We start from the raw sequence: 22776 nt of genomic DNA on the forward strand, positions 1-22776 counted from the left end.
TTCTGCCCGACGGCGACAAAATCCAAATAGTATCCCTGAACAAACCCATGCGGTAAGGCTGGTACAGCATATGCTGCCTCACTAGTGCCAGAAATGAGTTACTTTACAGACACCGAAAGGTAATTACAGCATTCCAACAAAGGAAGTGTGCTGTCATGCATCTGAGCCTGTAATATGACAGGTTTTATTGAAACACAACAGGGTATAACGAGATCACCCACACATTAACCCACACATTCTATTTGACAAAGAAATGCAATTACAATAGGAGTCAGTATACAGTCAATAGTGTGCTGTAGAGAATGGCGATGAAGGGGAGAGAAGAATATACCTGTGGAAACTGATTTTCTGTCATTTAATTGCCTTCCAGGAGAGTCTCTTATATTTTGAATATCAGTGCAGGTCCCGTACTTGCATGCCTCTTTCTGTACGTGCGTGCGTGCGTGCGTGCTTGCATGCGTGTGTGCATGCGTGCGTCTCATCAGAATGTGCTGGAAATTAATTGCTGAATGCACTCATCTCATAAAACATGACAAAACTGTAAATTCACAGCTAATTAACACAAAAATTAATCGTTTTCTCAGAGATTCCAAGATGAATATACGACAACACAAGGTTAATATACTGCATAACGCTACATATTAACTTTAATTAATTGCGAACGCGGAAGGAGGCACGCCGAAGGTGCGCCTCCGCCCAAGTGGAGCTTACTATGAAAGTCTGCTCGGCTTGTGTGTGTGTCTGTGTGTCTGTGTGCAGTGCACTGCCTGGGTGCGGCCGACAGAGTGCGCCAGAGTGCAGCTACAGTCAAAACACAAACACACACACACACACACACACACACACACACACACACAAAGTCCGTAAATACACAATATTTTCGAGCTGCGTTCGCTTCCAGCGTTCGCGTGTCTTACTTGTGTGTGCTACTTGAGGAAGGTTTATGCAGAATGTAGTGTGTGTGTGTGTGTGTGTGTGTGTGTGTGTGTGTGTGTGTGTGTGTGTGTGTCTTCATGTCCAAAACTGTTGCTTTTCAGGATTCAAATTCAAAAATAGCTACAAGCTCCAAAGTTTCAAGCTTGTATATCTGCTACTGTTCTGTGACGCTCTGGTATGATCAAGTAGTTAATTTACAAAAATAAAAGGCTAAAATTATGGAAGTTCCTTCCCGACGGCAATGATATAATCATGGCGCAGAGAGAACATCTGATCGATCTGACTTTACACTCAGCATTGCACCATCGCATCAATACCGCAATGTAGAAATACTCTGCTACAAGTAAAAGTCCGGATTTCAAAATGTACTGAGTGAAAATACAAAAGTATTGGTATCAAAATGTGATCAAAGTACCAAAAGTAGAAAGTATTCATTATGCAGAATGTCCCATTTCACAAGTTTTCCAAAATAAAATGTATAAAAAGTTGTGAAAATAGCAGATCTATAGACCCCGGCCTTAACAGACGACGTCACACTGATAAGAACCAGTATGCGCACGCAGGCCGGCACCAAATGAAACCCATTCTGTCATGTCTCGCTAGGACGGGCCTCACTAGCCAACACACAACAGGAGGTTGAATTAACTGAAACCAGCGCACCCGAAACAATATGTTGGGAATTGATTGCATGAAACAATCACCTTTGCGTCCAGTTTCAATGTTGGTAAACAAATAATTGGTCTATAAGCTCACAATGCGTCGCGACGCATTGTGAGCTTGTAGATCGTCTATTTTCAAATGGCTGAATTGTATATAGGGATGAAGTGGTATGTTGTATGTTTAAGTGTATGGTGTTGTATGTTTAAGTGGTATGTTGTATGTTTTAGTGTAAGTATGTTTTGTAATAATAATCTAAGTTTTCAAATAATTGGAGTAAAAGTACAATATTTGCCTCTGAGATGTAGTGTAGTAGTAAGTAAAAGTACTGAAAACTGCAAATACTCCAGTATTAGTTACTTACTTTACACCACTGTTCTTAAGATGCATCGTTTGCCATCAATGCCTACTTTTACATTGACCTTGCGTGGAATCATCACTTCTGGAGAATCGCTTATCTGACCGACTTCACATTTTGGTACTGCTCCATGCTATGACATCATCAATACACACATCATATCGTTGCTGTCGTGTAGAAACCTCTTATATGCGTGATTTAACTTTTTGTTTTTCGTAAATTAACGCTATTTGATCATACTGCAGCGTCACACAAAAGCATTGTAAGAAGCAGGTCCGCAAGCTTGACACGCGGCTCGAAGCAACACGTTTTGAGCTTGTAGATCTGCTACTTTTGCTGCTTTTGAATTTGAATCCTGAAAAGTAACAGTTTTGGACACTCACTCACTCACTCACTCACTCTCTGAGATTTGTGGAATATATAAATAGATAGATCTATGTCACCAGAGGACTGGAAACAACAAATTTTAGATATTTTTTGTTCCATAGATAACTTTGAAACACAAAGGTGGAAGTAAGCTTAGTCATGGTCTGTGTAGTTTTAGTATTAACCACTTAAGCCCTACAGCGTGTGTGCCTATATACAGTACTTAGTCATGTACATGACAAATATCTGTATATCTGCTATTTATTGTTTTAAAGGAAATGTAACATTCGTTTATAGACAATTCAAGCTGCAACATGCAATGCAATTTCGGTCCCAGCTTTGGTCATACTGTGACTTGCAAAAGGAGGCTGTTGGGTATACAGTGCATGTACCTCATATTATCTGCTTTTGACATAAGCTCACAATCTAATAGCCTGTGCTTTCCTAAGGCCATTTTGTGTTGCTATGGTCCCATACCTTTTAAGAAGTCAGTTTGGTATGAGCCGCCGGCCTGCCCGCTGGCGTTTTCAAACAAGGCCCATATGACAACCACTGGGCCAGGAATGCTCAGTAAGAAAGTCCATCGTTTAGAAACTCAATGTATAGTGTGCATGGAATACAAGAACGCTCGCCCCAAAACACGCCTCCCCCGGGTCAAATCCGGCGACATCGGAATGGTCGCCACCAGTTATTCCTAAACGTAACCTCAGTAGAACTATGCCTAAACCTAACCTTATTCCTAAACATAACCTCAGTAAAACTATGCCTAAACCTAACCTCATTCCTATACATAACCTCAATAAAACTATGCCTAAACCTAACCTCATTCCTATACATAACCTCAATGAAACTATGCCTAAACCTAACCTCATTCCTATACATAACCTCAATAAAACTATGCCTAAACCTAACCTTATTCCTAAACATAACCTCAGTAAAACTATGCCTAAACCTAACCTTATTCCTAAACATAACCTCAGTAGAACTATGCCTAAACCTAACCTTATTCCTATACATAACCTCAGTAAAACTATGCCTAAACCTAACCTGTATATCGTTGCTGTCCGGCAGAAACCAGCTAACTCCATTTTGATGCTTTTGCATTTTTTCCATACATCAGGGCGATTGAACACCCTTTACGTCTGTGTGTTGGTAAAAAAATATTGAACCAATGAAAAGCATTAAAAAGCGCTTCTCTATTGGATCCTCAAACTTTATGCTAAAACTGACTCCAGGCTCCACCCCCTTTTGACCTCAAACCTCACTGAGCTTGGAGGTCCGTGGTCAAATACAACACCATGTTCATGTCCTTGACATGAACAAGTTTGAGCACCACTGATATAGCAACATACATTTTTCAGAAAACTGTTAGGATTTAGAAGACATTTTTAGAATGGGCTAACCAGCTGGTGCCCAGGGTTTCACAAGTGCTAATGACTAAAACACCTCACAAAGCACAGGACTCTGTAGACACAATTAACCACTTTCACTTTGAAAGTTTTAAAAATTGTGTTGTGGTAGCTTGTAGATTGGCTTTGCTACATTTGTGTGACACCATAGTATGACGAGGTAGGGTATTAATTAATTAAAAAAGACCGGGGAGGCCTAGACCGTGGCGTCGCGGTCTAGGCACCCTGGTTGCAAATCCTTAACTCTCTGCCTGCCAGAGTTTTTTCAGAACAGTCTGTAGCCTCTGCCAGGGTTTTGCCATGATTTTGGTACCTGTTCGCGTAGCCACAGATTTTTTTCCTCCAGTATGATTGATCCCCAGATGGTTTCTAATCACAGATGAGATTCAGGTGTGGTTTCACAAATGTCAACGAGGTCATTTTGACCTCGTTGACATGTGTTGTTTGATGTTTCAATATAGCTCAAAACCAGTAGTTTTAAACCAAAAAACAAAGTGAATTGTTTGTCCGTTTGAATTTTAACATTGAAGTGAATGGAGCAGCAAATCTTCGAACATTTTTAGCTCCTAATCTGTTCGTAATTCGACAAGGGTTGAAATTATAAAAAAATGCAAAAAAAAAATAAAAAAAAATTTTTTCCTTTTTTTCCATGACGTATATATACGTCTTTGGCGGACAACAGCTGATAATTAAAAGACGTATATATACGTCATTGGCAGGCATAGAGTTAATAGCAGTGTGCCGCGGGTTCGCGTCCCGTTCCCGTCGGCCTTTCCTGCATGTCTTCCCCCCATCTCTCTCCCCATTCTTCCTGTCAGACTACTTTCCCTGTCCCTCTCCAATAAAAAACAATAAAAAAATACCAAAAACAAATCTTAAAAAAAAAAAAAAAAAGACCGGGGAGGAATGTGAGAGTGAATCCACGTTATCAGTCTGGCCAATGCCAGGCTAAGGAATTATGCCATCAGTGACTCTGACATCACTGAACCTCACCTGAGCATGTCTTCAGGTAAGGTGTTTTAAGCCCCGCCCAGAAGAAACTGCTCTCAGCAGGAAATGCCCAAAACAGGCCATTTCCTGTTTTACGGGCTCTTTAAATTCGGAGATACAAGGTTGCTGCCCAACAGTGACGATAAGAAGGGATTGGGGGGGAGAAACATCCCGAAGAGGCTGCTTGCTGCGACAATGTTTGTTCCCTCTCACAACAACTCCTTGGATGCTGAAAGAAACAGCTGCTACTCTTCCCCTCTGCCTGTCTGACTCCAGTTTACTTTGGCAGTAAATGTATAAATAGACAGATGTTTCTTCGCGTCACATTACATCAAAAGTAATTAGGGGTTATTAAGCATTTGGAGCGGCTAAGATGGCTGTGATATAACATCCCTGCTCGCTCTGGAGGCAGCTGTATCGTAGTAGCTCATCATTTTCACTGGCAAACGGGTTGCTGCAGGGGCGCTTCCCCTGACAGGCGCGTGTGTGTGTGTGTGTGTGTGTGTGTGTGTGTGTGTGTGTGTGTGTGTGTGTGTGTGTGTGTGTGTGTGTGTGTGTGTGTGTGTGTGTGTGTGTGTGTGTGTGTGTGTGTGTGTGTGCGTGCGTGCGTGCGTGCGTGCGTGCGAGTGTGTGCGTGCGTGCGTGTGCCCGCGTGCGTAAGGGAGGGTACATGATCATTAATGCATGTGTGTGTGTGGGTGTATAAAGTGGCAAGTGCGACCAAATTAGACAATCTAATTTGACCTGCGGCCATCAGATTTGGCCTGGCAGTGAACTGGACCTCTGTTGGCCCAAAGTTTGCTGAGAAAGATCCAGGCGCTAACAGGCTCTGTTGCTAGTCACACAATTTGCTTTGGTTTGCTTTATATGTCGTGAAGCTTATTGAATTGATGTCTATTCACTTAGAAGGCTGTTTCCTGTCAATTCAGTTCTTGGTGGGGAGGCGGGAGAAAACGAAAGTTAAATAATGCTTATCTCGTTTGTCAGAGATCAAATGCAAATCAACCTGCCCTCTGTGGAACTGCTGTACAAAACAAATTAAGTGTTTATTGACTGATCCAGGTCTTTGGAAAGTCTCTGCAGCCATAATTACCCCTGCAGCTTGTGTGTTATGTCTCTGTTTGCTAATGAAGATGTTGGGAGCCATGATGAGATGAGTCATCAGCATTAAATGCTTTGCTCTTCCCCAGCCACTAATCTCTGCTTTGGTGTTGATGCCTGGTGGTGGCATCTGAACCCTTTATATACATTGTTAAATGTCACAAATCAGATAGGGGCTTGAAGCACGTTTCTTTTTAATATGCCCACCTTCCTTGTCTTTTTTACCAAGAGCACCAGTGTAACTAGAGTTCTTTCTTTGGCACTCAACCTGGAAAACAGAAAAATGTGCTTGCAGTCTTATCTGGTGCCTTGGTCTAGGGGATGCCAACACTATTGATGTTTGGGATAAAAGTAAACCCCCCTGTTCCACTGTGAAGTCTAGATGAGAGACCATCTCTGATGGAAGTTGAGCTTTCTGTGTGGAAAATGATTCTGCCTGGGAGAAGTTGGGCACATTGAGAAGTTTGGTTGTTGTAGTTGTTGTTGTTGTTATTGTTGTGTAAACCACTTCAACCATTATTTTATACTTTGGCTATTCAAAAATAGCAGATATGCAAGCTCATAGTGCGGCACAGTGCAGTGGGATGGGGGTTACGTGGCCAAATACATGTACTTTTGGGGGGTCCTTGACATGAAAATAGACAACCACTGATATTATAGCAACATACAGTACCTTTTTTCAGAAAACTGTTAAGATTTAGAAGACGTTTGTAGAATCCCCAGAAGCAAATATTTGAGTTCACTTAAAAAAAAAAAAAAAAAATAAATAAAAAAAAAAAAAAAATATATATATATATATATATATATATATATATATATATATATATATATATATATATATATATATATATATATATTCAAAGATTTGCACACATTTTCACGAAAAAAAAAAAAAGCAGATCTACAAGCTTGTAGTGCAACACTCGGTGCCACGCTATGAGCTTCTATATCTGCTATTTCTTTTAATAGTCAAAGAAATCAAAAACTGACACAGATGCTTTCCCGGTCTTAATGGGTTAAGAGCAGTTAGTGCCGACGCATTCAGTAGTCTGAATCATCGGTTCTCAAACCTTTTTTGTGATATCGTCGGTAATTGCACGTACTCCTACGGGCTGGGGCGGCACCTGTCAGCGGGGAGTGTTGGGCGGGAGGAGTAGGACGAAGGCTCTATGTCCTCCTGGTGTGGGCTCCTCACTGGCAGGTGAGTCAGTAGGATACAACCGAGTCAGTAGGATACAACAGCAGTGACAACACAGAAATGTGTGTGGGGAGGAATCAATTGGCATTACAACTAAATTGGGGAGAAAAAGGGCTAAAAAATGTTTTGGCTACTCTTAGTTAAAAAAAAAAAGAAAAAAAAAGATTGTATTGTAGTAAAAGTAAAAACATTTGCCTTTGAGATGTAGTGTTGTAGAAGTAAAACTACTGAAAACTAGAAATACTTTAGTAAAGAAAAAAAGACCTCAATTGTACTTAAGTACAATTGAGTAAATGTACTTAGTTACTACGCCACTGGTCACAACCACAGCACAGGTGTTTTGCATTTCTATCGCACCTTTTATCCCAAAAGTAATTTGCGACACGCTGTTTACTTTCACACAATCAAACACCAACAGCGGAGGCAGGCAGCAGTTAGAAGTTCAGCGTCACGTTGAAAGGACACTTTGAAACAATAAAACGAGGATCAAACAATTGAAACTGCTGTCTCTAAACTCCTAAACCACTGCCACCCTCCTCTTAATCTTTCCCCCCTGTAATGTTATCTTCTACCTAAGAAGTTTCAAGAAGATATAGGCCGTCGCTCAAGTCACTGAGGCAGAACTATTTATGAAAAGGCTGTTTTTCGGATTAATGAACCAGCAACAGGGGCTGCCTTTTGACTTTTAAATTAAATTCTTAGAAGATTCCATTTTTCAAAGGGAGTTTCAGTCCAAGTGAGACAGATAATTATACGCCACTGTGTGATCGCAGTGCAGATGCATCAAAACCCGAGTGCTACAAACAGGGGGTGCAAAGTCATTAATGGCATGAAAATGGAGGCGTATGAATTATAATTATAATGTAGTCGCTTCCCATCACTCTTTTCCTTCTAGTGTTCTGGCTTGAGAACCATCAGTCTGGGATGTGGGAAAATGGACGGTTTAATGAAAGGCATAAAGTACAGGATGTTATGGGAGGTAATTAAAAATCCCATTAAGAAAGCACTAGTCTCTTAGGTTTTACAGCTAAATGCTCCACTTACCTATATGTGGTGGATTAGTGGGGTGTGTAATAAAGTTCCGTTTTAGTGTATATAGTGGGAGCCAAGTTACCTCTCCAACTAGAGCCCGACCCATGCCAGCATTTGGAGGTCGATGCCGATTTTGGACAGTCCTAGAGTCCTCGGTCAGTCCTAGACTGACCGATTACGCTATATATTTTTTAATATATTAAAATACTTTTATGCCTCTATTTGACAGTACAGTAGGCTGACATGAAACGGGGAGAGAGATGGGGGGGGGGGTGACACAGCAAAGGTCGTCGGGATCGGGAGTCGAACCCGGGACACGCTGTCAAGCTGGATTCCGAGCGTATGTGGTATGCGCCTGGACCGCTAGGCCAGTGGGCGCCCGTTTACCGATATTTTTGACCAATATTTTGTCTAATCAATTTGAAAAACTTAGATGGAACTAGATTTTTTTACTTCTCTTAAAACAATTTTCTAAAATAGCCGATCTACAGTACAAGCTCATATCGCGTGAGCTTGCTTTGACCATTTTCACTAGCGGTTCCAGACAAATATGCCATTGCAAAAAAAGATTGCCCATGGCAGATTAGGTCTGGCCCCTATCAATAGAGATTGGATTTCTCTCCCTCCAAAGTTGTGAGGGACCAATCAGGGCCCAGTATGCAAATATGGGGCAGGTTTATCACCAGAGCCATTTTTTTAATTTGCCCCTCGGAAATTGCAGGTTCCACACATAAACAGCGATTCCAGACTAATTATATCTACACAGTGATATTAGTCTGGCCATGCCAGGCTACATTTTCACCAAGACTGACATTCACAAAATATAGAGAAAGAAATGTTGAAAGTGGAAATGTTTTTAAAATTGACACATTGGCTGCATGACTGCCGATACCGTTGATAAAGTCAGATAATGACTGATATTTCGGCCAGACTTAAATATATGGGTCGGGCTCTACCTCCAACCTGAGCTCTCTTACCAAAGTGAAAATGTAGCAACGATGCCTTAGGAATCTCCTGTTACACGTAAGGATTTACGCTTTTTAGTAACAGAATCCTTACAAGCGATGGTAGTGAACCTAAACGCGAGGCACCTGTTCATGTCAGTGTCAGTTTAGCCAATGCTAAATACAGTAATAACTTAACCTAAAAGAGCCTTTCGGGTTGTTGGTTGTTGTGCATCCACACTTTGCACAGATTATAACTTTGGCATTAGGCAGCGAAATACCTGTAAGATTACTTTTTTTTATCTTAATTAAAACAGGGTTCATCCACCGCTCAAGGATTTTATTCATAATTCATAATTTCTGGAGCAAATGTAATTTTCTTGCATCTGTGGATGCCCATTATTTTTTAGAAAATTCACTCCTAAATTGGCTGCTCCGAGTCTCAGACGGCAACCCTTGGCAGGATTGAATAGTGATCCCTGGAGGGGGTGTGTAATTAAGTTTAATCTGCCTCTGACGCAAAGCTCTGGGATTTAAACCGGCAGATAGCGATGCCCCGAGGGAAGATGATTATTAATGCTAGAAGGTTAGCTTACATAAGGCAAATCAATGTCTGAAGATCGACTGGCATCCCAGACCGTATTCATGAGGCCTTATAAGGATTATTGCTGTTGTTAAACTGCCCGTTTTAGGAATAAATTCTAGGAAATTAGGGTACCTTGCTTCTTATTCTGACACTTTCATAAAAAAAAGTAATTCTCGAGGCTTTGCGGGAGATAAAGTGGTCTTAAAACATGAAAAAGAGGTTACATCAACCTCATTGCATATCGCAATGGAAAAGGTTACTGATGATGGTATTCTGCAAACTTTGTTTGACTGAAGTTCTTCTGCCTTGGGTCACGCACGTCCCAAGTGAAAGAAAGTATGCCCTTTATAACACTGTACACACTGTATACTGTCATATTGTATGTTCGTTAACCTAATTGCCTGATCCCAGGTCATATTATTGCGGTCATTTGTATCTATGATTGTGAGCCTCATTACAACTTTTGTAGTGAGCCTTCATTTTCATGTATATAACTTGTAATTTACATGTATGTAACCACATACTTTTTATATTGTGTAATTGATCTTATAAGAGTGGGGTTTTATTTTAATATCTGGAATGCATTGTTGGGTTGATCACCCAACAACAGTGATAATTGTATAGCAGTGCACAGTGTTCACATGACACCGGGGACCTACTCAAGGGTCATGAGACATTTAAGGATTTCAAAGTGCCTGCCATTGGCAAATCAGTGGGAAAGCCAAACCTTGTAATGGAAAAAGTGTGAAATTTGCCACAAATTTGAAACAAAGGCTAACCAGGTGCAAATAAAGGGGAAAACTGGGACCTTTCAGGGAAAGATCATGGAAGTGTGAAGAGTTCGGCTGTGTTATCTGGTGTAGTTGTCTGAGGAAGACCATTCGCTGGTCGAAACGTTGTATTCGTTTGCACATTTAAGATTATTCAGACTTCTTTTATTCTTATGTTTACTTTTTGTCATGCACCAGCGACATGCATGGATGTGCATAACAGTTCCTTTTGAATCATACTATGTGTTCTGCCTTCTTTACAGGTACGGTTCTGGTGGAGAACATGCAGATCAACGGCCGAGCCTTTGACCCGGGGAGAACCATCTCTCTGACGTTGCTGGACAACTACGACTACTGGGTCATCATGGACGCATCGCTCCAGAGGCTCTTCCTTAACAGCACCGGAAGGGTTCTGGACCGAGATGTGAGTACAGACACACTAGTTAAAAGGAGCACTTAAGCCATTTTCAACCTTATATCTTCATAGAATAGGCTCTATTGGAAAGAAATTGGGCCTATTCTTACTTCCTTCACATGTGTTACCAATGATACTAATGAAGGCTCTGTTCCATTTTGGTCAAACAAAGTCAGGGTGCTGATATTGTGCATATTGGCTCACTGGAGACACTACGCTACACCAGTGGTTCTCAAAGTGTGGTCCAGGGATTCCAAATGGTCCCTTACGGGTGAGTACAGGAGTGTGCAGATGGAACCAAATGGACCCTTAAGGGTCCATTTGGTTCCATTTGTGCACTCTCTGAGTTATGGGGGTCCTTGACATTAAAAGGTTTGAGAACCACTGTGCTACACTATATGGAACAGAGCCTTCATTAGAATCATTGGTGACGCCTGTAAAGGAAGTAAGGAAGAGTCCCAATTTCTTTCCAATATGGCTGCTGTGCATAGAGCCATTGGTCCTCACTAATGGGCATTATAAGATGGCATGATTTCTGTTTACTCACTGTGTGTCTCATTGGTGGAATATGGACAGTTCAGAAACGTGCCTATACCAATGCGATCATCAATGAGGATTCCAAGCTAATAGAAACTACAGCCTTTCTCTGCCTGGGAAGTTTTTAATCTTGTTTGAAACGACCAAACTTGCCTACTAATGGTGTAACTAGGCAGGTTTCTGAAATGTCGTCTGAGACATCGACTAAATAGACATAAAATTGTGGCATATTATAAAGAGCCTTAGTGAGGACCAATTATTATGTGAAGTTAGATTGAAAAAAATGGCGAAGTGGTTCCGTCCAGTGGAAAAGAAAGATAATTATATGGGGTGTTAAAGTTGTTGGTTGTTTTTTGTTTTTTGTCATTAATCTTAATGGGCACATGATTTTTTGCACTAAACAGACTTATCGTTGCTGTCGGGCAGAAACCTTGTATCTCCATATTTCATCATTTTTCGGCACTTAATGCCCCACTTTGTCATGCCAGTGTCAAGCAAAAGTAGCGGAAATAGCCAACCTACAAGTGCATGCGACACAATGCGACACGATGTGCGCACTATTTCCGAAAGTTTTAATTTCCTTTCCTGTAACGGTTTTGGACATAAACGGTTTCTACCCGACCGCAAACTTATGAGGAATAACCTCATGGCTGTGATTTGCCCTTAATTTAGTGCAAATCTGTTGTATTTTTCTCCTTCTACCGAACACTTTACATTCGGCGTGTAAAACGCTGACTTGCTTGATGATCAAGGAATCTCATTTTGTTCTCAGAAGTTTTTAATTTATGTGACATCACAGCTGTTGGAAATCTTTGTCTACTTTCAGACAACAAAACAAATGTACTGTACATGTTTTCTCAGGCATGGAACATTATCTATCTATTTTGGCACAGTCTCAAGTCAAGGTTCAAGTCTTAATCATTGATAACGTGGGCTGCTTGGCCTTAAGGCCATAGAAGTGGAGTTGTCTGTGTTTTCTCAAACTTTACAAGTGAAAGACTGACAAAAGAAGGTCCATTTAACTCCATGATAGAAATCGTTGGCACTTGTAATGAGCATATTTTGCTAAACTTACGCCACTTGATTAAGATCCCCGCTCAACAGGTCACGTACAACCTACGCAGTTGAAATGCCTGTGTGCATTGAACATGACATCACACATTAACACCATCTTATAGATTAGACATAATTAGCACACGTTAATTATGTTATTTGCAGTACAAGGTGCAGAAGTTTGCCGCTATAGCGACCTTAGAAAAGGGCATGCATGCAGGGATACATTTTTTTTACATTATTATTTTCTGGTAAAGTTGATTGTGTTATACTGTAGGTCCTGAATTGTCAAAACTGTTTCTCATTCTCCAGCCACAGACACAACATTCATTGTGGATGATCACTGTTTAGCCCAGTAGTTCTCAAACCTTTTCGTGCCAAGGACCCCCAAATTGATTTGTATTTGGCCGCGGACCCCCCCCCCATCTGAAAATAGTCTGTGCCAGGGACCCCCAGAAGAGAAAATTTGTGTCAAAAAATGTATCAAAATTGTTCAACATTTTCGATATTTTTCAGAATTATTACAAAATAGCAGATGTACAAGTAACGAAGTGACTCGCTGTGAGCTTGCAGATCTGCTATTTTTAAACAGCCAATTATAAATGGATAACGTCGTTAAAATGATTGCGACCCCCTCGTACCCCCCCAAGGACCCCTGGGGGGGTACACTTTGAGGACCATTGGTTTAGCCTGTATCGTGCTGGTTTGTTTGGATAATTAACAGTTTTTAGATGTAGTTCAATGGGCGATAACGGATGACATCGTTTTTAGCCCAATCATAATTGTCACTCCACAGTTTTCTTTCTTGGGTGGCTCTAAACAACCACAAGTCCAAGGAAAACGATGATGATGTTTGTTCTTAGGGAAGCGACCATTACTGTACCTCCGGAACACCAGAGCTGTTAGTGGTGTTCTGCAACGGCAACCTTTTTGGCAAGTCTTAACACTTAGCATCAGAACAAATCTAAGAAGGCGTCAAGCCTTTGACGAGTCCCAGTGGCTTGAGGGCATTGGAACAAACTGGTTCTGTCAAGACGTGCCAAGAATTTCATCAGCGTTGTTTTACAGATGTCCAAATGAAGCGCCGTTGTTGGCGAAGGCCTTATCCTCCCATTTTCACAATTTGAACAGCAACATTTGAATTGTCTATCGCTCACTCTGGTTTTGTGTTTTTTGTGTGTGTGTGTGCGTGCGTGCGTGCGTGCGTGCGTGCGTGTGAACAAATATTGTTGTGAGGAGAGGAAGTGGCATGGATTAGTCTGTGTTTTGCCCAGTAAGTTGGAACACAACACCAAGTCAGTGTATGAGATTGGGGAGGAGGGAGTATAGGAGTAATTGACCAAAAACATATATATTGTATATATATATATATACTGTGTGTGTGTGTGTGTGTGTGTGTGTGTGTGTGTGTGTGTGTGTGTGTGTGTGTGTGTGTGTGTGTGTGTGTGTGTGTGTGTGTGTGTGTGTGTGTGTGTGTGTGTGTGTGTGTGTGTGTGTGTGTGTGTATGTATATATGTATATATATATATATATATATATATATATATATTTATTTCATGAACCACTTTCCGTTGTCCCTAAAAGTGTGACACAGTGTAAGCTTGTAGATCTGCTATTACCATTATTTCCACTATTTTTTTGTAATTCAAATGTTTATTTGTTTTTCAATATGGTACAATATGTAACTTCAGTGGTACAAAACAGATTTCCACTATTTTTTAACATTTCCAAACATTTTCTAACATTTCCAGAAATAGTCAAACATAGCCGATATGCAAGCTCACAACACGTCACAATGTGACACATTGTGAGCTTGTAGATCTGATACTTTCTCTATTTGGGCCTAACCACTTGAACCCTCCAGACTTGGTCAACTGAGTTGACTCTATACTCAGCCTGATCACCAGAGAAATAGTATACATTGCACGGATTTGTGCACGTCATTCCGTGCATAGTCGCCTAGAAACCCCCAAATTCCGTGCATATGTACGGGGAGTCCCACGGTGGGCGTAACCAGTCGCAACCCGGAAAAACCAGGAAGTAGAGCAGTCCCCACAACAAAATTTACGATTCTGTGCCTATCGGTACGTAACTCAAACGCCGCTGAGTAGGCTCAAGGGAATGTCGCTATGTTCAGGACGGCAACTCGCGCGCTTTAGCGCGCTCGGTGGTCCTTCACAAAGCGACAATTCCCTTGAGACTGCGCGGCTCCGAAATGGTTTAGTCACAATGGGGGAGATGCGAGGCGGCTATGCACGGAATTTGTGGTTTTCCAGTAGTCTATGCACGGATTTTGAGAAACGCTGAAAAACGTTCAATGAGAACGTTTCCTCTGGCGATCGGGTTGCTATACTTGAACTGCTTTTCTTTTTCTTTTTTTTCTTTTTTACATCTTCACCAAATCCCTTCCCCGACAATGGCCAATGTACAAGCTTGAAGTTTTGCAATGTTTGAACTAATGTCCCCCCACGCCCTAGCTCTGGTCCAGAGCGTTAGCGAGTTCTCTCTAATGCTCTGCCAGGCGCGGTGCTATTCTCATAGACAGAAACTTCCACTACCGCGCAACGTCTCCAACTGTAGTACAAATAAAGAAAACGATTTTCGCTACTCACCGAATCACCAAAGGCAGTAAGAGTTTATGTTGAGTTATATATACCGTAAATATGTTGAAAGGCTATTATACTGTGTGCAGAGCTTTCTTCTTTTTCACATACATATTTTTGTCCAGCACCTGTCAAATCTTTGGATGTGCGTGTCTTGGGGACTGCATTTCTAATTAACCCATTCAATCCGGGAACGCATCTGTATTATTTTAGATTTTAAGCTATAGCCTATAACCATTATTTTATACTTTGGCTATTAAAACATACTAGCAGAAATCTGCAGTTTTTGTTTTTATCTTGAACACAAATCTGAATACAAATATTTGACATTTTTAACTCAAATCTTTGCTTCTGGGGGTCCCTGGAACAAAACGTTTTCATGTCAAGGACCCCTCTTGTATATCTGCTATTTTTTAATAGCCAAAGTATAAAAAATAATGGTTAAAGTGGTTCCAGGTCTTAATGGGTTAAGTATTTGACTTTGTCTTGTCTCATCCTCGCCTCAGCCTCCCAAGTACATCACGACCATCGTGGTGCAGGTGCAGTGCACCAACGAGCTGATCGGCACGGTCATCCTGCACGAGGTGCGGATCGTGGTGCGGGACAAGAACGACAACACACCGCGCTTCCAGCAGCCACGCTACTATGTAGCGGTCAACGAGGTAAGGAACAACAGGGTTGGTGTTATGATAGTTAACTTAGAAGTGACCACATCATTAAAACTAGAATAAAAATAAATAAATAAATAAATGAAACATTTTAGTTACTGGGAACTAAAACAATATATTAAAAAAAAAATGTAATTGAGACAGCATTTTGTGTTTACAGAACAGACTGAACTCATAGAGAAATGTCTTAGCTTTTTAGTCTTTGTCAATATTTCATCCATAAGCCTAATATTTCCATATGCCTAATATTTAAATATCTACACACTCCCAACGGGCTGCAACGCGACCCGTTGTGAGCTTGTAGATTGCCTATTTTCTCTATTTTTCATAAATGGTTGAATCTCACCCCTGACAAATACCCTGTATTACAATAAAACACTAAAACGAATACAAATGTAACTAAAACTTTTTTTTTTTATGAACTAAACTAGCAAACCCACACAAAAACAAATCAAAACCAAACTGAAATTGCCAACTTTACCTCTGACCTCACTGGTTCCATGGAGGTTGGAGCTGGAGCCGGTAGTTCCCGATGATGAGACGTGACAGCCAGTGTGACCCGGTGTAAAGTCAAGTCACTAAAAGCACAGTCACTGACACTCAGAAGTTCAGAATGCCTGCAGCGTTTGTCTTATGACGGCTCTTGTCATTTTGAAACTTTAGTTCTAGTATATTCTAAACGGTGGTTCTAGTGTGTTGCCCAGGGGCAGCAGAGGCTCAGGAGTTAACACTCGAGAGAAGGGGTCTTCAACGTTTTTTTTTCAGCCCAAGGACCCCCTAGCTGAGAGGGAGATGAAGCAGGGACCCCCCACTACATATTGTATTCATGTTAAATGTGCGTTTTCAGACATTTAACCACTTAACCCATTTAGACCTGAGGCCGATTCTAAAAACGCCTTCTAAAACCTAACCATAGTTTTCTGAAAACGTTCAAATTCTTACTAAAAATAAAAAATAAAAAATGATATTACTATATTATAGCAAAATCTAATGAGACACAGAGGTGGCATCCGGATTGAAAGGTATAACAACGTATAGGTAGCAACAGGTCTCAATGGGTTAAACCTTCAATACTTTGTAAACTTGACCTTTAGCTCTGTACCTGGTCTGCTCTTTTTTCCCTCTACACCAAACCTCTTTGCTATTTTCGGCTAATGTTCCCATCAGAATAGGGATGCTGGAGTTCAAGTGGTTAATGTAAAAAAAAAAGTCCCTATCACACAAATATTTGGTTGCCCCCACCTGTAGTTACTCTGAGGACCCCCTAGGGGTCCGGGACCCTCTGTTGAAGACCCCTGCTCTAGAGCAGTCACTTGGGAATCAGAGAGTTCTTCCCGGTTCAGAATTATTATCAGAATCAGCTTTTGTCGCTTCAATGCAATTAAAAGGAGCTTTATTGGCATGAGAAAACATATGTTTACATTGCCAACGCTAATGTGTCAAAACAATACAGGTAATTTAGAAAGCAGGCATGAAACGGGGTCGATCCCTGCTGCACCTGTGTGGGTGTTTGAAGTGTCCTTGAGCAAGACACTGGTGAACCCCTAACTGCCCCCGACGAGTGGGTTGTTGGTGCCTTGAATATTTCTCCTACACTGTGTGTGTGTGTGTGTGTGTGTGTGTGTGTGTGTGTGTGTGTGTGTGTGTGTGTGTGTGTGTGTGTGTGTGTGTGTGTGTGTGTGTGTGTGTGTGTGTGTGTGTGTGTGTGTGTGTGTGTGTGTGTGTGTGTGTGGCACATTGTTAAGCGCTTTGGAAAAAGCCAGTAAATGCACTATTTGACTATGTGGTTTGTGTCTGTGAATTTTCTGGCAATGACACACAAAGGCGGAGCAGAACATAACAGTTTGATCCATGCATCATAAGCAAACAACCAACCAAACCCCCCCGCCCCCCAACACACACACACACCAAGATAGACAGCGTTTTATTCCGTAGTCACAATACTTGCTCTTCCTCCAGTGCATGAAATTGCTCTGATACGTGTATCTAGGCACGCGAGTGTGACACAGATGTCACCCCACCTGCCCCCCCACCCCCCCCAACACACTGTGAGCCACCAACACATTGCAGACGATGACTTTGACTTGCAAAATCTGCCTAGAGGACACACATTTTGTGTAGTGTGTGTATGAGTGTGATAGGGGTGAGAAGTTGTCTATTTGCGTACACTTCTGTGTGTGTGTGTGAGGGGACGACGACTGTTAATCTATTAAAGATAGCTGCGTAAACCCTCCAACGCACACATACTCCACTATATAGAAATACAATGCAATGCAATAATAGAATACATGTTATTGTTGTATTTATTAGTGTGCATGAATTATAAATGTGTCCTTGTGTCTGGTGCCTATAAAACATGCATCATGCATTGTGTCTGCCAGGCGCCTACAATATAAAACATACTGTACATTATAGACTACATCATGCATTGTAAATGAAATGACATTCTTAAAGGAGTAGTTCACCCCAAAAATGTATTAATTTCTAATTTCTATCAATTACACACTGAAGCCTTGAATTCATGGATTTTTTTCTTCTTTTATTTTTCTCGCATTCCTAAGCCAATAATTCGATGGTTTAGTGGTTTGGTTGGTTTGGTGGTTGCTCAGAGACTCTGCCGATCATCAAATTATTGGCTTAGGAATGCAACAAAAACAAAAAAATGGGGTGTGTAATTGATAGAAAATAAGTAATTTTTTGGGGGGTGAACTACTCCATTAAGAATTCTTCCAAAGAATCTTTAACGGCCAACACGCATTCATGCATTTATTTTACAATTACATTGTGTAAAAGCATATCCAGACAGAAATAGGGATACTAGTATATTTAATAAGGTACATTAAGAGATAGAGGTATGATAAGAGAGTATTCATCTTATTGCTGTATTGTCATAATTACATTGGGTGGAAACCTTGTATGTCCAAAACCAACGGTGACATAAAAAAATAATACTTTTCATTGGTTCAACATTTATAAAAACCCACAGATACACTTAACCACTTTTTAAACAGTGTTCAATAATAGCAAAAATAGCCGATCTGCAAGCTCACAACGTGTCGCGTTGTGAGCTTGTAGATCGGCTGTTTTTGCTTATTTTGTGTGACACTGTAGCATGATGAAGTCGGGCATTCAATTATGAAAAAAACATTTCAAAAAGTTGAAATATGGAAATACAAGGTTTTTGCCCGACAGCAACGGTGTGTAACAAAGTATCCCCCCATGCTAGAATCTCATGAGTCCAATATTTGTTTGCCCTGTGGAAAAGGGGGTATTCCCCTTTTAGATGAGCGGTAGGTAGATTCCCACGCAGGAGACGCAGGTTCAAATCCCAGGTGTTTTCCGATCTGAACCCATAGAAATAGGACCCAGCTAGACCACCATCCCTGACTGTTCTCTTCTACCTGTCACGGTGTGTTTTCCACAGCGGTATATACAGCTCTCCCCAGTACAGTGCAGCCTGGTTTATACATAGTTGCGGCCAACTCTGTCACGCGCCCCAAAATAGGCGATCTGTGTAGATCGGCTATTTTTGGCGCGCGACAGCGGCGTGCAGCAAAGTATAAATTAAGAGTGAGTCATTTCTCTTTCACTGCCGTCAACTTGAAACTCCACTGAAACTATATTCTCTCGCCTGATCCTTTCTCTATGGCAGTCGTTTTCAACCTGTGGGTCGTAATCTGTTTTTGAGGGGTGGGGTCCCCAGATGACAGTGAAGTGACAATTTAAGGACTTAAAACAAAAAAAAAAAGAAATGTAAAAAGAGCCTTATTGCAAGTAATAGACAGACTATACTATATCAACTGCTCAAACATTGGCTAAATTGTCAAATAATATAAGAAAGAGGCAAACATTTTGAAAATAGCAGATCGCTTCTAGATCTGCTATTTTCACTGTGGAACCAAGTCAAACTAAATGTAATGCCTCAACTCCAACAATTCCAAGAAGTGCTTGTGAGTGGGTCGGGGTGGGGGGGGCAATTAAAATATGGTCTGTTGGACTGTTGCTGACGGCAAAAATAACTACATTGATTGATTCATTGATTGAATACTTTATTGTTTTTTTACGTACTGTACAGGCAGTACAATGAGTTAAAAACAAATGGATGACACAAAAAGCCAGAGGATTGTTTCAATAGTTGGTCCATTACACATTCAACAACTCAGACAACTGATAAACAAGACAGCAGTGCAACGAAAATATCGACAATCAGTATACAGATTATGGTGACATAAAAAGGGCGGACATGCTTGGACCCAGCATTGCTGTGAGTGGGCGTTCATGTCCGTATACGGTGTCTGAGCTTTTGACATTTCTCTCCCACTCTCTTGTTTTCCTCGGTGCAGCTCACACCCATTGGGACCACCATATTCATGGGCTTCGCTGGAAATAACGGCGCCACGGACATTGATGACGGCCCCAACGGACAGATAGAATATGGCATCCAGTACAACCCCAATGACCCGGTATTATCCAATAGTATGAAATAAGCCTGTAAAAAAAAAGAAAAAGATTTAAGCCTGCAAAATATTTTCTGCAATGATTAGTCTATTTCCCTCAGCTTTCGCTCCCTAACCCCCGTTCCATCTCTCTCTCTCTCTCTCTCTCTCTCTCTCTCTCGCTCTCTCTCTCTCTCTCTCTCTCTCTCTCGCTATCTCTTTCTCTGTCTCTCTCTCTATGTCTCTGTCTACCTGACTGTCTCTCTGTGTACCTGTTTTGCCTCTCTGCCTTGATCGATGCTATAGCGACTGGCCCAGATATGGCTACCATGCAGACACATCTTGATGATTTATTCTCATGTTTTTTTGTTGACCACAATGTTAAGAATGTAATTTAGATTAGCCTGATATTTAAATGCATGTTAGGTTCATTGTTTACCTGGTATCCTGTGTTTCAATGTACAGATTAATATTTTTGATAGTACTATTGTTTAGTCTGAGGCAAGTCTCTCTGCGTTCTACTGTATGTGATTACCTTGCTAAATGCCTAACTTGTAACTCTCTTGGTGTCTTTCAGGTATCTAACGGAACAGTGGGAGTTGGAAACACTCTCTCGGGTTCGATTGTTCTGACAGAGAGGCTCAACTACGAGGAGAGAACACGTTACCTGGTCATAGTCCAAGCCAATGTAAGTCAACAAATATGTCCATAATGTCTGTTTGTTTTGTTATGTTTATTTATTGGCTGTTGAAAGAGACAGGCGTGCATGTGTGTCCTGGGCCTGGCGACAAAGGTCCGCAATTCGCCGGTCATGAAAAGGCACAAATGAGAAAAATACCCTCTCTTTGTGTGTGCGTGCGTGCGTGCATGTGAGTAAGCTTTGCATTCCAACCGATAGCCGTTTTAGAGTCATTAAATCGTTGAAATTGTAATGCAAACATGGCTATGTGTTTTTCTGTGTCTTGTGGGGGTGGAGATTTGCCATTAACATGCAAAGTGTTTTCAGTTGTTTTCTGGTTGTGAATATGAAGTGTATAGTAAGTTCAATCATTGTTTATTTAACCACTTGAACCCCAGCATCCACATTCTGGGGGAAGCTTTAGCCGAAAATAGCCCAGCAACTGTACAGTTGCAAGTACAGTTGCAACTCAGGTCTGTTTGACTAAGAATAGAGGGTTTAAGTGGTCAACATGATTGCCTGGCTTCCATCCCACAGTATGTTCTCAAGGGCTTCTATAGAGGAATGCAACGTCTCTTCAGGGGACACACATAAAAGACAGGGTTAGATTGAAGTGCTACTTTACTTATAGTATCTATGTGTTAATGTCCATACCGTCCATGCACCCAGTCGACCCGTTTTCTTAGCCAAATGTCACATCGCCTATTCGGGCACATTTTGGCTTTGAGCCAAGGCCTTGTGGGGGCAGCCAGTGAATTTGGATGAAGCAAACTAGCTGTAATATCGTTGCTGTCAGGCAGAAACCCCTTAAACCTGTTTTTTTTCTACGTAAAGTAACACCCTACTTGATCATACTACAGCGTCACACAAAAGCATCAAAAGTAGACGATCTACAAGCTTGAGAGAGTTTTGAGCTTGTCGATATGCTGCTTTTGCTGTTTTTGAATTTGAATCCCTAAAAGTAACAGTTTTGGACATATGAGGTTTCCACCCAACAGAGACGATATGCTGCATTTGGGCATGTCCACCGCGTGAGCAAATCTAATCTAAGATAACATTTAAAAATGTTACGCTTACAAGCGCCCCTCTGAGAAATAACTACACTTTTGAACCAGTTCACGGCTGCTAAAGGTGGAGATGGCAACAGCGTGGCAGGTGAACAGCGTGGTTACAAGGGGTTAGCGAGACTTTGAATTGAAACGCAGTGATGATATTATCATTATTCCACTTGAGTGGTGTATAATAACACTTATCCATCTATAGTGCCGCTCTGTAAAAGAGGGACAACCCCTGATTGTGCTGGAAGAAATGGAAGAAAAAGTCCGATACCCGCTGAACCACCGGGATAGTTTGCTGTATCTTTTTCTTTTTCACAACATTTTTAAGTAGCCAAGTATTTGTACTCCTTTTGTCTCCCCAATGTACTCATTAACTCTTTACCTGCCAGAGTTAAAGCTGCCCTTGCCAGCGATCGCCTCAAAAGACGTAGGGGGGTCTCGGGGAATTGGGGGGGAAAAGTGTGCCGTCGGGTTAATCCGTTCCATAGTTGTGGGCAGTTGAATGTGGCTTGTTTTCACCAAAAAGCAACAGAAAGCAGAGATAATAGATTTTTATAAATCCTATAATACTAAACAGAACCAGCTTCATTTTGTTGTGATCACGTGGTTTCTGGGTGTACTCTTCATCATCATCATCATAATCCCTCACAGTCTGCGGAAGATCGTAAACCACTGAAAACACCACATGACGAGAATCTCGTCATGTTTTTTTTTTTTTTTTGGGCTCACCTGCTAGTGAGGAGCCCCCACCGGGAGGACGTAGACGTCGTAGAGCCTTCGTCCTACTCCTCCCGCCCAACACACGCTGCTGACAGCGGCTGCCCCAGCCCATGCGAATGCGTGCAGTGACCAATATCACCCTCCCCGCCCCGGCTTTCCTCCTCCGAACACGGGCCAATTGTTTTTGTATAGACAGACACTCGACAAAGCCGGATGAACTGCGGTGGATTTGAACCCCTAGACTCGGTGCGGTGGTGGGC

General features: G+C 41.5%; 1 protein-coding gene across 1 annotated transcript in view; it reads left to right on the forward strand.

Moving 5' to 3' along the window:
- Positions 1–22776, forward strand: part of LOC311059381 (protocadherin-15-like) — a gene marked incomplete at its 3' end in the record, with an annotated part of 341810 nt that overhangs the window by 114715 nt on the left and 204319 nt on the right. The window contains exons 5-8 of the mRNA XM_084077261.1: positions 10611–10771; positions 15462–15617; positions 19967–20086; positions 20637–20747. Coding sequence (XP_083933387.1) covers positions 10611–10771; positions 15462–15617; positions 19967–20086; positions 20637–20747 — 548 coding nt within the window. The remainder of the gene's footprint in view (positions 1–10610; positions 10772–15461; positions 15618–19966; positions 20087–20636; positions 20748–22776) is intronic.

Source organism: Gymnoscopelus microlampas (genome assembly GCF_963454915.1).
Source record: "Gymnoscopelus microlampas genome assembly, chromosome: 13".
NCBI lineage: Eukaryota > Metazoa > Chordata > Actinopteri > Myctophiformes > Myctophidae > Gymnoscopelus > Gymnoscopelus microlampas.